Source organism: Triticum urartu, chromosome 5A, assembly GCF_056163025.1.
Source record: "Triticum urartu cultivar PI428250 chromosome 5A, HENAU_Tu73, whole genome shotgun sequence".
Classification (NCBI taxonomy): domain Eukaryota; kingdom Viridiplantae; phylum Streptophyta; class Magnoliopsida; order Poales; family Poaceae; genus Triticum; species Triticum urartu.
In genome coordinates, this window is record NC_141877.1 from 355,182,911 (window position 1) to 355,197,491 (window position 14,581).

The 14,581-nt window shown below is 42.1% G+C and overlaps 1 protein-coding gene and 1 pseudogene across 2 annotated transcripts; one reads left to right on the forward strand and one right to left on the reverse strand.

Annotated features, from left to right (window-relative positions):
• The first annotated feature begins 480 nt into the window (after window positions 1–480).
• LOC147971373 (uncharacterized) lies at window positions 481–1,914 on the forward strand (annotated as a pseudogene).
• LOC125508904 (uncharacterized) lies at window positions 1,729–9,307 on the reverse strand. 2 transcript variants are annotated; one of them, XM_048673704.2, is made up of 13 exons: window positions 9,106–9,307; window positions 7,266–7,682; window positions 6,680–6,926; window positions 5,850–5,962; window positions 5,605–5,684; window positions 5,319–5,460; window positions 5,153–5,233; window positions 4,494–4,598; window positions 3,675–3,857; window positions 2,715–2,807; window positions 2,318–2,457; window positions 2,178–2,244; window positions 1,729–2,072 (listed from the first exon to the last, which is right to left on the reverse strand). In XM_048673704.2, exons 2-13 carry the CDS (start codon window positions 7,656–7,658, stop codon window positions 1,965–1,967), a joined length of 1,752 nt encoding a protein of 583 aa, XP_048529661.1. In that variant the 5' UTR covers window positions 7,659–7,682; window positions 9,106–9,307; the 3' UTR covers window positions 1,729–1,964. The 2 variants fall into 2 exon arrangements, with proteins under 2 accessions (XP_048529661.1, XP_048529660.1); XM_048673703.2 differs by having other exon boundaries at window positions 1,729–2,084.
• Between the last annotated feature and the right edge of the window lie 5,274 nt (window positions 9,308–14,581).

A 14,581-nucleotide genomic window follows, 5' to 3' on the forward strand; every position in this document is an offset into this window, starting at 1 on the left:
CGCATGAACCCAAGTGGTTGCGGTGAAGGTGACTTGGTAATAATCATTTGCTATTCATGTGTGCTTTCTCTACTTTCCGCAAATATTGAAATGTTCACTAATTTGAAGATGACATCTTGATTGTTTTCTTGTAGAAAATGATTGTGCAAGGATTATTTAGAGAGAGGAACGACCATGGAGAGAAGAGGAAGAAGAAAGGAGAAGTTTTCACTTTCCATCATTGCTTCAAAGAGCTCAAGGATGAGGAGAAGTGCAAATTAGAGAAGTTTTTGATGCTTCGAAGAAGAAAAGTGTGGTGGTGGAGGATGAAGAAGATGGCCCGGGTGAGGAGAGAAGGAGACCCACTCCTCACTCGGTGACTAAATCATATAGGCCCGATGGAACTAAGAAAGTGAAGGGATCCAAGGCCGGAGACAATGATCTCAAGGATGGATTTGGTGCCATTGTCACGGCTAGGAAAGAGTATGCGGAAGAAAAAAAATGTTGAAGCTCAAAGAAATTGAGGAGAGGAGTGAAGCCTAGCGATGGAGGGCGACGACCGAGGAGAAGAGGGCGACGGCCGAGGAGAAGAGGGCGGCGGCCGAAGAGAGGTTGGCGGCAACCAAGGAGGGAAAGGTTGAGGTTGAGGAGAGAAAGGCGACGGCCGAGGAGATGAAGATAGTCAAGGAGAAGGCACTCGAGTTTATGTTCATGGACACATCAACTCTTGATGCCAAGGCAAAGGCGTATGCCGAACTTTGTCGCGATGAAATGCTCATGAAAAAGCAAATGCTCATGAGAAGCATGATGGGAGGAGGAATAGGAGGAGGAATGGAAGGTGCCATGGGAGGTGGAATGGGAGGGTACATGAACATGATGGGTGGTGCCATGAATGGTGCATTTGGTGGAAACATGGAAGGTGGCTTTGGTGGTAACATGGATGGTGGCTTCAGAGTAATGGGAGGTGGAATGGGAAGTGGCTTCAGCGGCAACATGACTGGCACGGAAGGTGGCTTCAGCGGCAACATGATGAGTGGCATGGGATGTGGCTTCGATGCCAACATGAGCGGCATGGAAGATGGCAATGAATGTGCTTATGGTGGAGTTCGCGGCAACAAGACTTCAATACAAGAAAACGTCGAGAAAGAAGCCATTGATGATGATCATACCACCCTCGACAATGGCACTAGTGGCAACAAAGAGGACGCAAATTGAGTAATGTGTGTGCATTTTCATTTGTTGGGCCAACAATTTCGTTTGAGACAATTGACTTTTACTTGTATTTAAAATTATGGTCGATGATGCACTTCAGTGTATAGAATTATGAAAATTCAATGTGCAAATGCGGCTGGCGGCAGCTTAACAGCAGTCACACGCCGGTTTTACATCTCTAGTTTGCATCTTCTATTGGAGTTACTCTTTTATATTCGTTTTGCATCTTCTGTTGAAGTCCGCCCTTCTTTGAAGATGCAAAAGCCACTTTTTGAAGATGTAAATTTTTACATCTCCTGTTTTACATCTCCAATTTGCATCTTTTCTATTGGAGATGCTCTAAAAACAGTCAAGCTGTTGAAACCTTAACTATGGGCTATTAACAAAGTTGAATTAAATAGTACTTGCACGTTACCAGTTGATTCATGGGCATTCCATCCACCTCCAAGATAATAGCAGAAATTTAAAAATACAAAAGTACAGTCAGAAACAACGGACAATGGTTGCATTCGGTAAAAGCACACCCAACACATGGAATGACAGAAATCAAGTTCAAACTATCAATTTAAGCACACCATCAAAACAACGTGTCTCGTTGCTCAATTATACAACATTAATAACAACAAAAGGAGAACAGAGCCCATCCATTATCAGCATGGAAGTATAGGTAAATTACTGGGCTAGAAAGAACTCTCAGACTCTTAAGGGTAAATTACATGTACTCCAAGCTGGACTAAGAATAGCTTCTAAAGAACGTGACGACAGTAGCTTTGTTAGCTAGACATCATGATCTGGTCACATGCCTGAAGGGCCTGGTTTGCATAGTATCGTACATCCACATCAGGGTCCTCGCTCAGCTCGACGAGGCATGGCTTCACAGTCTTCTCAGCAACCTGCAAAGTTAGTATTCATGATATTCCCCAATAATCCATAAACCGAACTATACTGCAAAAATGGGATCATGCAGAAGAAACTGAAGAACTCACAGATTGATCAAGGATTGGTACAAGCGACTGCAGAACTTTCGCAACATTGAACTTGATGTTCGGCACTCTGAAAGTTCAGAAGTATGTCAGCAAAGCACTAAAACTATTGAGTTCTGCCAATTATGTTAGTTGCCGCTCACCTGTCCTTCGAGGAATTAATGACGACAGGGAGCAGCTTTTGGCATGTTATTTCTGCACCCATGACAGGGGCTAGCAATGAGATAGCTTGCAGGATGGTCATGCGATACAGATAATGTGGGTTGTTTATCTTCTCCAACACCTAGAAAATAGAACATGTAAGCTTTCAAGACAGATGGTCTAGTCCAGTATGCAGAGTAAAAAAAAGTACAGATTTTCTAGCCTGTATCAAAACATCATTAATGCAAAAGGTACTTTTAATATTTTTCACTAAGCAATGATTGAACCTGTTCAGACTTAAATATGAAACCCCACAACAAGATGCCTGCTTAGCTGCGGGTGTGCTAGCTTTAGTGCATGTTTAAAGTATGCCTAGTGTTTAGATAGTACATAAAGAACCTGAGGAATTATGTGTTGCATAGCCCACTCTGGACCGAACTCCTCCGCCAGGCGCTTCAAGTTGTTTGCGGCAGCTTCTCTGATCGAGAAAACCTGAAATTCAAACTCTGGTTAACCATTCCTGCATTTATAGGTAGAGTGACAGCCTCTTGTTTATTACTCCCTCCGTTCACTATTATAAGATGTTTTGGATATTTCGGTATGGACTACATACGGACTGAAATGAGTGAACAAACACACTAAAATGTATCTATATACATCCGATTCAGCATAAAGTTAGAATATAATAGTGAACAGAGGGAGTGTATATCAATCTTAACCAGAGAAAAGATGTAAGCCGCATTTTGTTTATGACTACAGAAAATATGCAAGCCAACCGGCAAAGTGCATCGAATTTCACTAAAACTGAACACCGAGTTCAGTCAATTACTGGTAAATGAGGGGAAAATCACATGTGAAAGTTGTTAAATATCACATGTGCTCCTCATGCAATGTACTGCTATACGCTGGAACAAAATGTTTGAGGTCATATGCCAAAATCACAGCAGTGTACTGCTATACGCTGGAACAAAATGTTTGAGGTCATATGCCAAAATCGCAGCAATGTACTGCTATACGCTGGAACAAAATGTTTGAGGTCATATGCCAAAATTGCAGCAGTGTACTGCTTTGTTTATTTCAAAAAAAAATCAAAGAAACAAAGGGGCTTTGCCACACCTAAAACCTTAGGAGCACAACAGTTTCTTAGATGTGTGTTTTGTTAGTTGGCACAATTTATTATACATATGGCCCATGTGTCACATATGGCCCATGTGTCAATACAAAATTTTCCCATCTTTTGCCATTCCTGGAATCTAATTTATTGGCCACATTTATAGGAATACACACATTGCCTAACCTTAGCTGTGGGAAAATCAACCTTGAACCAAACATGTGCTTAGATATCAGAATAGTGTATACCTTATCTTCCAACCATTGCATGCAAAGTGCCCCCAGCTTGTCATCAAAAAACCCAACACCTAACTGACTAGCCAGCAGAGGGATGTACTCAATTATTGCAAGGCGAACCCTCCAGTGCCTATCCTCCGCAAGTTCTACAATAGCCGGCAATAGAGATTGCGACAGCAAGTCAATTCCAATGACCTGAAAGATTGCAAAAGCATCAGAAAATGTGAAATGGCCAAGGGAAAAATACAGCAAATATCAGTCAATAGGAGAAACAGACTTGATTAAGGGGATAGCTGCTACTCCTTCTGTTTTCGTATGTACGTCGTCTCAGAACGTTACACTCACCATAATACAGGCAAAATATGGCATTACTCATCTTTATTATACCACATGATACATTTAACGGCGAGTGTTACTTTAGTCCATACTGATTAATGGCAATTGCAATAGCCAAAGGGAGGTGGGGGGAGTGAAAGGGGGAATTGGTGTAAAAATGGCTTTGAATGGTAGTACGACCTTCGCTCAGAAACGTATTTTGGTGCCAGATGACATGTATTTATCGCAAACTTATTATATTGGGAAGTGCAAAGTGTTACGACCCATGGGGTTGCAGATAAAGACCTAGGGCAAGTGGGTTAACACCGAGTCATCTCAGTTGTATAGTAGCCAACTTTTGCACATGTCCCTTGTATTTGGGGTAAACAAAGTGGTAAGATCAATCTCAGTTACACTGGGGTAAAGCAAAGAATATCATGCTGGAAGCGTACCAAAGATTCACAAACAAACCAGCTATTAATTGCAAGAGAAGCAAGAAACAAAAATAGTACTGACCTGATTAACTTGATCAAGCTTGCTGATTATGTTCAGTCGAACATCAGGAAATTCATCCTTCAGCAAAGAAAGAAAAATAGGAAGAAGTTGTTCAATGGTAGCATCCTGCAGAAAGCAAAAGATGAAGCTGATCAGTTTCCAACGATGATGGATTGTTGATAGTAATTGCATTTAGAGCAGAAACTATTGGCAACAAATTATAGTAGTATCACACAGATATACGAAATAAATAGATTTGATTTGTAGCAACTAGCAATAGAAGAGTAAATAAAGGACAAGTCTTTGGATACTTGATGCAAAATACCGTCACAACACATGTACATGTAACTGGCAAATGGACCAGTGCATATGGAACACAAACCAAAAACATCTGCATTGTTCTAGCTGACATGCTGAGAAATCCAGGATAACAACAATTCAAAGAAGTGATTATGCGCCATGTCTCGCTAAAATTTCAGTATAAACGGCGAATACTACTTTCATACGGCAGGTCACAAGAGTAAAATGATAATGGAAACAGGTATTTATAAAATATATTCATAGGTCTAGAGCCACCAGATGGATATTCATTAAAATGTAAAAGAGCATTAATTTGTCTGTAAACATGTTTGCAAAACTGAAAGGCAATTCAAGAATTATGGATGCATCATTGCTCGCACCTTCCCCAAGACAGGGGCCATTCCCATGATGACTGAAGCCAAAGCTGAGCGAACATGCTGAGACGAATCTGATGACAATTCCTGCAGATGAAATTGGCAAGAGTTAGTCTATTGACAATAACAGCAGCAGAATACAAATGATTCTCAGTAACTGCCCCGGCCGCACCTTAACACACGGCAGAATGTGCTGAATTGCAAGCTGTGGACTTAATATCCTACAGAACTTAGTAACTTTTCCGGCAGCTGCTATCCGCACTTCAGCCTCATTATCACGGAGGAGGCGAACATATGCAGGCACCAGGTCCGCTCTAACAAATATATGAACACATCAACCAATCAGATTAAATATATGTATTTACATGTAATATAACAACTAGCCCGTGGAAATCAAAATACACTTCACAAATATTAAAAATTCAAGTATGTTACAATTGATGAAGAAGGTCACTAACCTTGTAGGCTCGGGGCCAACTGCCTCGCAGAGCTCATACAACTGGTTTGCAACCATATAACGGACACGCCAAGATTTATCCTAACAGAGGAGTTATGGAACAAGTGTTAGTAGCAGCACAACCATGATGATGAACTTAACAACAGAGTTAAACAAATAAGCAGTTCTGGGTAACATGAAACTGTAGCAATCACAAAGTTATATAACAATACCATACAAAGACTATTAGTTATGTCAGTAATGTACCTGGGAGAAATTAACAATGACTGGAAGGATATGGGCTACACAATCTTGGGGTTCTAACAATTTTCCAAGAGCGGCACAGCCTTCAACTGCCAATAAACGTACTGAATCTTGATCTGCAAATGAAGGCCAATAACAGCATGTAATCAATGTCTCAAACTCTCGACTCGTTTACCATTGTACAAAATGTTCGACAAGAAAGTTCCAGGAGCTAGTTTTATGGCTCATACATATATTGATATTTTGGTACATTCAAGTATAAAAGAATAGTCCCAGAGTTTTAAGAGTTTATTTTGATATCTTGGAGCATAGGCAGACTGATATCATGTTCAGAATGAAGAAGATAAAATATAGCAGGATACTTTTGGTTTCAGTCCTAAAGGATTCATAACAAATCACAAGGAACCTAACCGTACTACACCACACTGCCATACAGGACTACTTGAGACCCTATATAAATTAACAATAATAAAGCAGAATCGGAAAATTAGGAACATGCGCTACCACCATACAAAAAAGATAAACTACTAAATGGTACTTGAAAAAATATGTCAAATTAATTGCAACAAAGCTAGAGATAAGCTACATGTAACAATCACTGACTACGCTAGTAAGCACAATCACTGACAAATCAATAAAAGATCTCCACGGCAGATTAATGAGGAGACCGCATGATTACAAACACAATCATTCAGAGAACACAATAACTGTTTGATGGCAACATCAGAAACTACAATACATGTGTTCTATTCCACTTTTTGAACAGGTAACTATTTGCCTGAACTAGAGAATTATTTCATTAAACAGTATGTCAAAGATGTAGAAGAAAGTACCATCTTGGGTAAGATCATCAAAGATCGACATGATTTCTGTCTTCAAATGGCTCTGTTCAACAGTGGCAGCAAACTTCCCAAGATTTGATGCAGCTGCCCTTCTGACCATAGGCATGTCATCTTGGCATAACTGGCCATAAATAGTCCTCAGTTCTGTTTTCAACGGATCGGTGGCACTTGGATAGGCTATATGGAAAAGACCACAGGATGATACTCGAGCTGTAAACCACTCACCAGCCGCTAGCCTCTGAAAAGAGTAAAGACTGGTTGAACGAACAGGCATAAAGATATCAACAGAAAATAAAACTGCATTGCTACATTTATCTAAGTACTCTCTCTGTAAAGAAATATATCTAAAAAGTCTTATATTTCTTTACAGAGTACAGCAGTATTTCCAATTAACAGCCATATGTTGGAGCAAGTCACTATACAGAAGAATACAATGCAAACGCAGTTACCTAAAAGGCAAGAAGTAGAAATATCATGCAAACATATATATTACAGAAGGCATATAATGATGAGGTCAAGGAGTGCCACAAATATTTGACAACAATCAATTGAATGTCTCACTGTATAAATGCATTACCTTTACTACTGCAATGAAATAGTCAACAATGTCATTTTCTTTCATCTGTGCACCAATACGGCACAACGACTCAACTGCTTTGTCTCGGACACAAGTTTCCTCCACCGTAGACAATGTCTCCAATGGTGGGAGCAAAACATGAGCATGCTCTACACCCCCAACATAAGGAATGAACACACCCAATTCTTCAGCCATTGCAAGAAGCACCTCATCTTCATCATCATTGTTTTCGCTGAGGAAAGGAATCAGTTCCTTCCTGGTTCTTTCTTCTCCAAGTGCCCGTGCAATAGTGGAAAGTCTTCTGATGGAGTTCAGGCGCAATTGAATATCTTCATTTTTAAGCTCATCTATCAGCACGGCAATTGGATAGAGAGGCTCATCGACCATAGCCATCAGGCTAATCAGTTACTTCTACAACTGCAAATCAAGACAGAAGATTAGGACAGTGTGACCACTAGAACTGAGTACGCGCACACACAGATGTGTCCTGTAGTACAAAATATGTTGCATGATCAAAGGCAAGAGCAAGTGAGAATGGCAGAGTGGTGTTTCAATGAGAGATCAACCAAATCTCCTCCCTTAAAAGGATTTAGATATGTCAACCTATTACAACCATAGTTTCAAGATAGACAAATTTCAAGACATCCATACAACTCCAATACATACGACCATTGGTTTCACAGCAACATATTAATACAAAAGTGAGAATTACAGAAGACGCATAAAATTTCAGGGGCACTTCCATGAAATCAATCACTATTTAATATGACTGCAAAGATTTCATTGATATCAGAGGTCAAAGTTTAGAAAGGCAGCACACTGAAACACGTGACTGATTTAACTTGCACGATCAGTAAATGTGGATTCATTGCCGTGCTGGACATGATCACTGAAGGAAAAGAAATCAAAGTCTCATACAGCACAACAAATTTAAGAGGTCAAAGAAAGATGCAAGTTATTTGTTGACTTTCAAATAGCATATGCTTTACACAACCTAAACAGCAAAAGCATTGTTTTCCTAATAAATTACTTGTTGACTTTCCCCAAGTGTCAAAGAAAGATGCAAGTTATTGTCTACAAATGGTTTCAGGGGCAAACAATCATAATCTTTGCAGCATTCCCAAGGTTGCAATCATTCTTTTCCCATCAACAGATCTACAAGCAAGGATCAGAACATACAGCTTATGTTGGTTGTGCCAGTGGACCAAAGCAAGTCGTATGAAACTATAGAAATCTCCATAATATCCGGTACAGTTTCTACATTAGATGCTTTCAAATTGTCGCCGTTCTAACAAACATACAACATAGTAAGCACAGCATGTTTGTGTGTGTGTGTGTGGGGGGGGGGGGGGGGGGGGGGGGAGCATAACGAAAAAATCGTGTATTTCTAGAACTTCCTGGTACGAGTGCACCATCTGAGACCAAGCGAAACGAAAGAGTGCGGTACAACCACGACGCATAGCTAGGGCAAAACAACGATCCAAGCAACAAGCCACAAACGTATCAGCTCTCTCAACCATCCCACATCCTGCTTGTCTAAAAAAATCATCCCACATCCAAATTACCCAGACAGACTGCCCAGATCCGTCCCAATCTGGGCGAGATCAGCGCAACCCCACAGAAATGGCGCAGATCTGGGCGGAGGAACCACGGATACACAAGGAAAAGCTTGATCGACGCCGGAAGGCCGCCGTACAGATTCTAATTTCCGACACCCGGACCGGGACAGTGGAGCGGATGCGCCGGGCCAGGGCGACGGGGGCGAGCCGACCCGGCTCAGACCGCAGATCTAACGACGGGGAGAAGAAGGGGCGGAGCAGATGGGGGCGAGGGATCTCACCTGACGGGATCAGAGCGGGTCCCCGCGGTGGCAGCGGCGGCGAAGGGGGTGAGGAGCTGAGGAGGTCGCGAGGCGTCGCCGGTAAGATTGTGTCTGGACGCGGTGGATGGAATGGGACGGAGAGCCGGAGAACGAGGTAAAGGCACCACACGGGATTGGGCTGGGCCGGGTGGTGGAACGACCTTTTCTGCACTCGCCTCGCTGAAACTGGTGGAATGATTTATTTATTTTTTACTATGATGAAAAAGTTGGGATTTGTAGGTTCATACGCCCCCCTCCCCACACACACAGCCGGTTTTCCTCCCCTCCCATGGCGCAGTCTCTCTCCCACCATCAATTTGTTTTGGCAGACCGATACCCTCTTGTATGAAAAATATCTCCTACCTCCTTTCGTTTCTTTTCTCCTCCCGATCCCATGAGCTGGCTAGGTCAACAACTCTCGCTTGCATGCAGAAGCCGCCACGCTCCTGCCCCCACGCGATCATCGAGACCCTCCCACCCAGCATGCCACCACCTTGGCCCTACCATGGTGCCATTGCCACCCTCCCTATTGTGTGTTGTCGCCGCCACCATCCCGCCGGCATGCGACCTTACCCTTCAACTGACCTAACATCATTAACCGGAGACCATCGTGTCTCGACGGCAAAATTGTAGGAGTAACCGGTCCTGATTGCACAACCTTTTGAATAAGAATAGGACCATGTAGATTAAGAAGTTCGCTGACGGGAAGAGTTGGATTGTGTGGTACCACCATTCAATTGCGACATTCTTTTAGTTTTTAGGAGGAAACGACAGGAGAGGCTCCTATTGTATTTAATAACAAAAGATATTAATGTTACATATCTACAAGACGGGCGCCACTTGTTCGTTGTTTTGCCTCGGTTGCTCTTAACGTGTTCCTACCTTCTGTCATGTGATGTCAAAGGCGTTCCAGGAGGCGTTGTGCATGATAGAACGTTGGCGAGTCACAAGTGCACCACGTCATCATGGTCTCCAACAGTACCACATGGTACGTTGAGGTTCACGTATCATTAACAAGTTGAAGATGAAGTTGTGTGCGTCATAAATTGGAGCGGCTCGTGATTTTGTATGTTGACCCTTCCTTGTAGGTACTTCTCAAGCTGGAGGACAATATATTAGTCAAGACATTAGGAATCTCCATTGATGTTTTATCTCTTGGGTGCACTTATTTGTTTGCTCCAATTCTATATATTCTCGCGAGTAGATGAGGTGCAAGCATGTGCAATGTAGTTCCTTTTTCTGCATCTATTCTTCTCATTCCAATTTATGCAGCTAGTGTTATAAAACCCCATGAAAGAAGAGGTGGTTTATGCGGCATGATGATGGTTGTATGTTGTCGTGGAGAAATTAAAGGTGCATGCATGTTGACTGCAAGGATTGGTAGAAGTAAAGAGTAGCAGTGCTAACTAATGTTGTTTTTTGATTTGTTTGTGATTAGCTTGGTAGTACAACCAGTGTTCTCAAAAAGATAAGTAATTGTAAAGGTAAAAATATATGCAGTTTGGCCTCAAATGGCACATTTAGATTTGTATAATGATTTCTCTTTCAATATGTTTGGTTGGGGGGTTAAAGATTGGAGATGAGAGTTTAAGGTACATGAGAATTAAAACCCTTTGATTGGCTCAGGGATATGGGAATTGAGGAGGGAAGGGTGGGAATTAAGAGGTCCAACTACCCAAGATCTCTTCCTAGGGGACCCCTAATACTTGATGTGAGGATTGGGAATTGACAGAAAAAATAACGGTTTGTACGTGCGCGACGGAATTAACAGACTACGGATCCCTTATCTCCCATCAGACTAGTCCGGAGAAGTATAGTAGTCGTTCTATCTGCCAATATGACCCACACATGATTTGTTAGCTTGGTTAGTCAATTAATTGCTTCTTGTAACAACTTCCGCTAAATACGTCTATCGCCTTCACTGACTTTGGCCCTTTGCTTCCTTGATTGCTTCCTAGTATGTAACAGATGCATCAGAATGGTTCTCTGCCATGTGATTGGAATTATTATTAATATTTAGGATATTTTTTAGGAGCTATTTGTTTTCTGCTTTTTCTGGTAAGTTGGGATTTGCTTTCATAAAAAACAAATACAAGAAAATAATTATTACTGAAGCTATATTTCTGAGCAGCCCAATATACTAAGGTGGCATGGAAGCATTATTCTTTATCTATGGAAGCATCTTTTTATTGTGAGAATGGGATGGAACCATAATTTTCGATCGTATGATCAAAATATTTTTGTATCGAGTGAAGCATTCACTACAAAAAAAAGACACATCCGTGATGATACGTATTTGTCATAGTATGTCACATCTTGTGTTATGCATGTACATCCATGACGATTTTATAATAGAATCAAGATAGTCATGCATGTGTTGTCATAGAAGTGTTTCATGACATTACCAAAATTATCATCACGAAAGTATCCACTTCCATGCCGATAAATCGCGCGTCATAGAAGTGCTTTCGTCAAGGGTAACCGACATGTGGCATCCATCGTAACGGGTCGTTGTTAAGCTATCGGGTTCCGATTTGGATCAGATAACCCGTTAATAACCCAGACCAATGGGGATTTTCCACGTGTAAAATTCTCATTTACCGGCAGATCCACATGACGGCCCGACGTTCGAACAGTTGTCATCCGGCAAATGGACGAGACGTGCCTATGATACATCGACACGTGTCTCGGCCCAATAGTGGCCCATTCAGATTAAAAGGCCGGGCCTATCAAAGTAAGCGGGCCAGCCCATTAGCGGCCTACTTGAGTCAGACCCATTCACAAGCATGGCCCATACAAGTTACACATAATCGGCCCACCAAAGGTTCATTCTAGATTTGTCAGTTTCCAGCCCATCATCAGTTTCAGCTCGTTAACGGACTACTACGTCTTGATCCCAATTACGGCCCGAGCTTCTTTCGGCCTGTTAGCAACCCATCGTCAGTTCCAGCCCGTTAACGGCCCGGAACATCTTTCGGCCTTTTCTTGGCCCATTCTACAGTTGGGCCAACTTCTAACCAGTTGTGACTTTAGGCCTGTCCTTGGCCCATTCAGTAAATAGGCCAAATCCTAGGCCGTTTTTGTCTTTCAGCCTGTTAACGGCCCGCACAATAATTGGGCCTTTGACTGTGCAACCTAATTTTGGGTCCATTAGGGCCCATGTTCCGCAGGGCAAAATTTCAGCCCGACGCGACTTTCGGCCCGTTAAAAGCCTAGTTTACAAATTGGGCCTCCTCTGGCCCATAACACTTTCACCTTCTTACTGGCCTGTAAAGTAAAAGAGCTGAGAAAAAATTGACATTTTATTTCGGCCTGCTAGAGGCCCGCGGGCCATTTCCATTCATACGGCCCTATCGAGCTTTTGGCTTGTTGACGGCCTGCTAAGAGCCGTTGTTATGGTGGGCCACATCATTTGCGATCCACTAACTATTAATTTGACTAGCCCAATTAAGGCCCACTTTGACTACACATGCGTGTTCATTCGTATGGCGTGTAGGAAATATTTGGGCGTGTTGGCCCCCGTTTCAATGATAAAGCATATTCAAAGATTTATCCTACTCTATACTATCGCCTCTAAAAAAACATACACTATACAATAAAAAGACTAATGCATAGAAATATAGAATAATCCTACACCATACAATAAAAAATTACAGCCGATTATACCCACTAAGCATTATAGTTCGGCACCAGTGATAATAAAGCGTATACAAACAGCAAATTACATACACTAGGCAAATAAAGCTCATACATCATGGACACGCATCTGTTGGGGAACGTAGTATGCAATTTCAAAAAAATTCCTACGCTCACGCAAGATCTATCTAGGAGATGCATAGCAATGAGAGGGGGAGAGTGTGTCCATGTACCCTCATAGACCGAAAGCGGAAGCGTTTGACAACGCGGTTGATGTAGTCGAACTTCTTCTCGTTCCGACTGTAGCGACCCGACCTCAAACGGTCAAGTCTCTGTGCTTCAGTGTCATCCCTGGATCGGTAATGCTGACACACACAGTACTCGAGGATTTATAACAGTGTAGCAATCACACACTTATTACATCGAATGTCTCAAAAGAGAACTTATTACAATAAATATGGCTTAAGGCCATCTAATACGATAACATCGGAAGGCTTCGAAGATAAAGTGAGTCCATCAATTCCAACGACATAGCTGAGCTGCACGGCAATGACCTAACGAACCTTACTCCTCGTCTGAAAAGTCTGCAACATAATACGTTGCAGCCCGAAAACAGGTTAGCACATGGAATATGCTGGCAAAGTAACACAGTAGAGCAAGAACAGAATAATACTATCGCTACATGCATATTTGGCTGGTGGAAAGCTCTATGGTTACAGTTTTGCGAAAAGTCAATTTTTCCCTGCAACAAAGGAATAGATTTTATTTAACTATCATGGTAGTTGAAACATCATTGAGAAGGTTCCTCCAACTCAATCCCAATTAAAGTAATTAACAACCCAACAATATTAGTTTAGAGTGATGAGATACTTATGATACTCCAAGTACTACATACTCAAGATGTCCATAACCGGGGACACGGCTAACCATAATTAGTTTATACATTCTGCAGAGGTCTGCGCACTTTTCCCCATAAGACCCGATCTCCTCCGTTGGATTTCTCGCACTACATGGTGTTTGAGAAACGGATGACCGAGACACAGTCTTTCAGAAGCATTAACCCCTTACTCCGGGCAGACCATACCAACCTATATCCCTCTACCTGCTGATCCACCCCTTCGGGAGCTTCACGCAACTTACTCAACTATGCTAGAGCCCATAATAGCTTGTGTTGGAAATATGCCCTAGAGGCAATAATAAAAGCATTATTATTATATTTCCTTGTTCATGATAATTGTCTTTATTCATGCTATAATTGTGTTATCCGGAACTCGTAATACATGTGTGAATAACAGACACCAACATGTCCCTAGTAAGCCTCTAGTTGACTAGCTCGTTGATCAACAGATAGTCATGGTTTCCTGACTATGGACATTGGATGTCATTGATAACGAGATCACATCATTAGGAGAATGATGTGATGGACAAGACCCGATCCTAAACATAGCACAAGATCGTATAGTTCGTTTGCTAGAGTTTTCCAATGTCAAAGTATCTTTTCCTTAGACCATGAGATCGTGTAACTCCCGGATACCGTAGGAGTGCTTTGGGTATGCCAAACGTCACAACGTAACTGGGTGACTATAAAGGTAGACTACGGGTATCTCCGAAAGTGTCTGTTGGGTTGACATGGATCAAGACTGGGATTTGTCACTCCGTATGACGGAGAGGTATCACTGGGCCCACTCGGTAATGCATCATCATAATGAGCTCAAAGTGACCAAGTGTCTGGTCACGGGATCATGCATTACGGTACGAGTAAAGTGACTTGCCGGTAACGAGATTGAACGAGGTATTGGGATACCGACGATCGAATCTC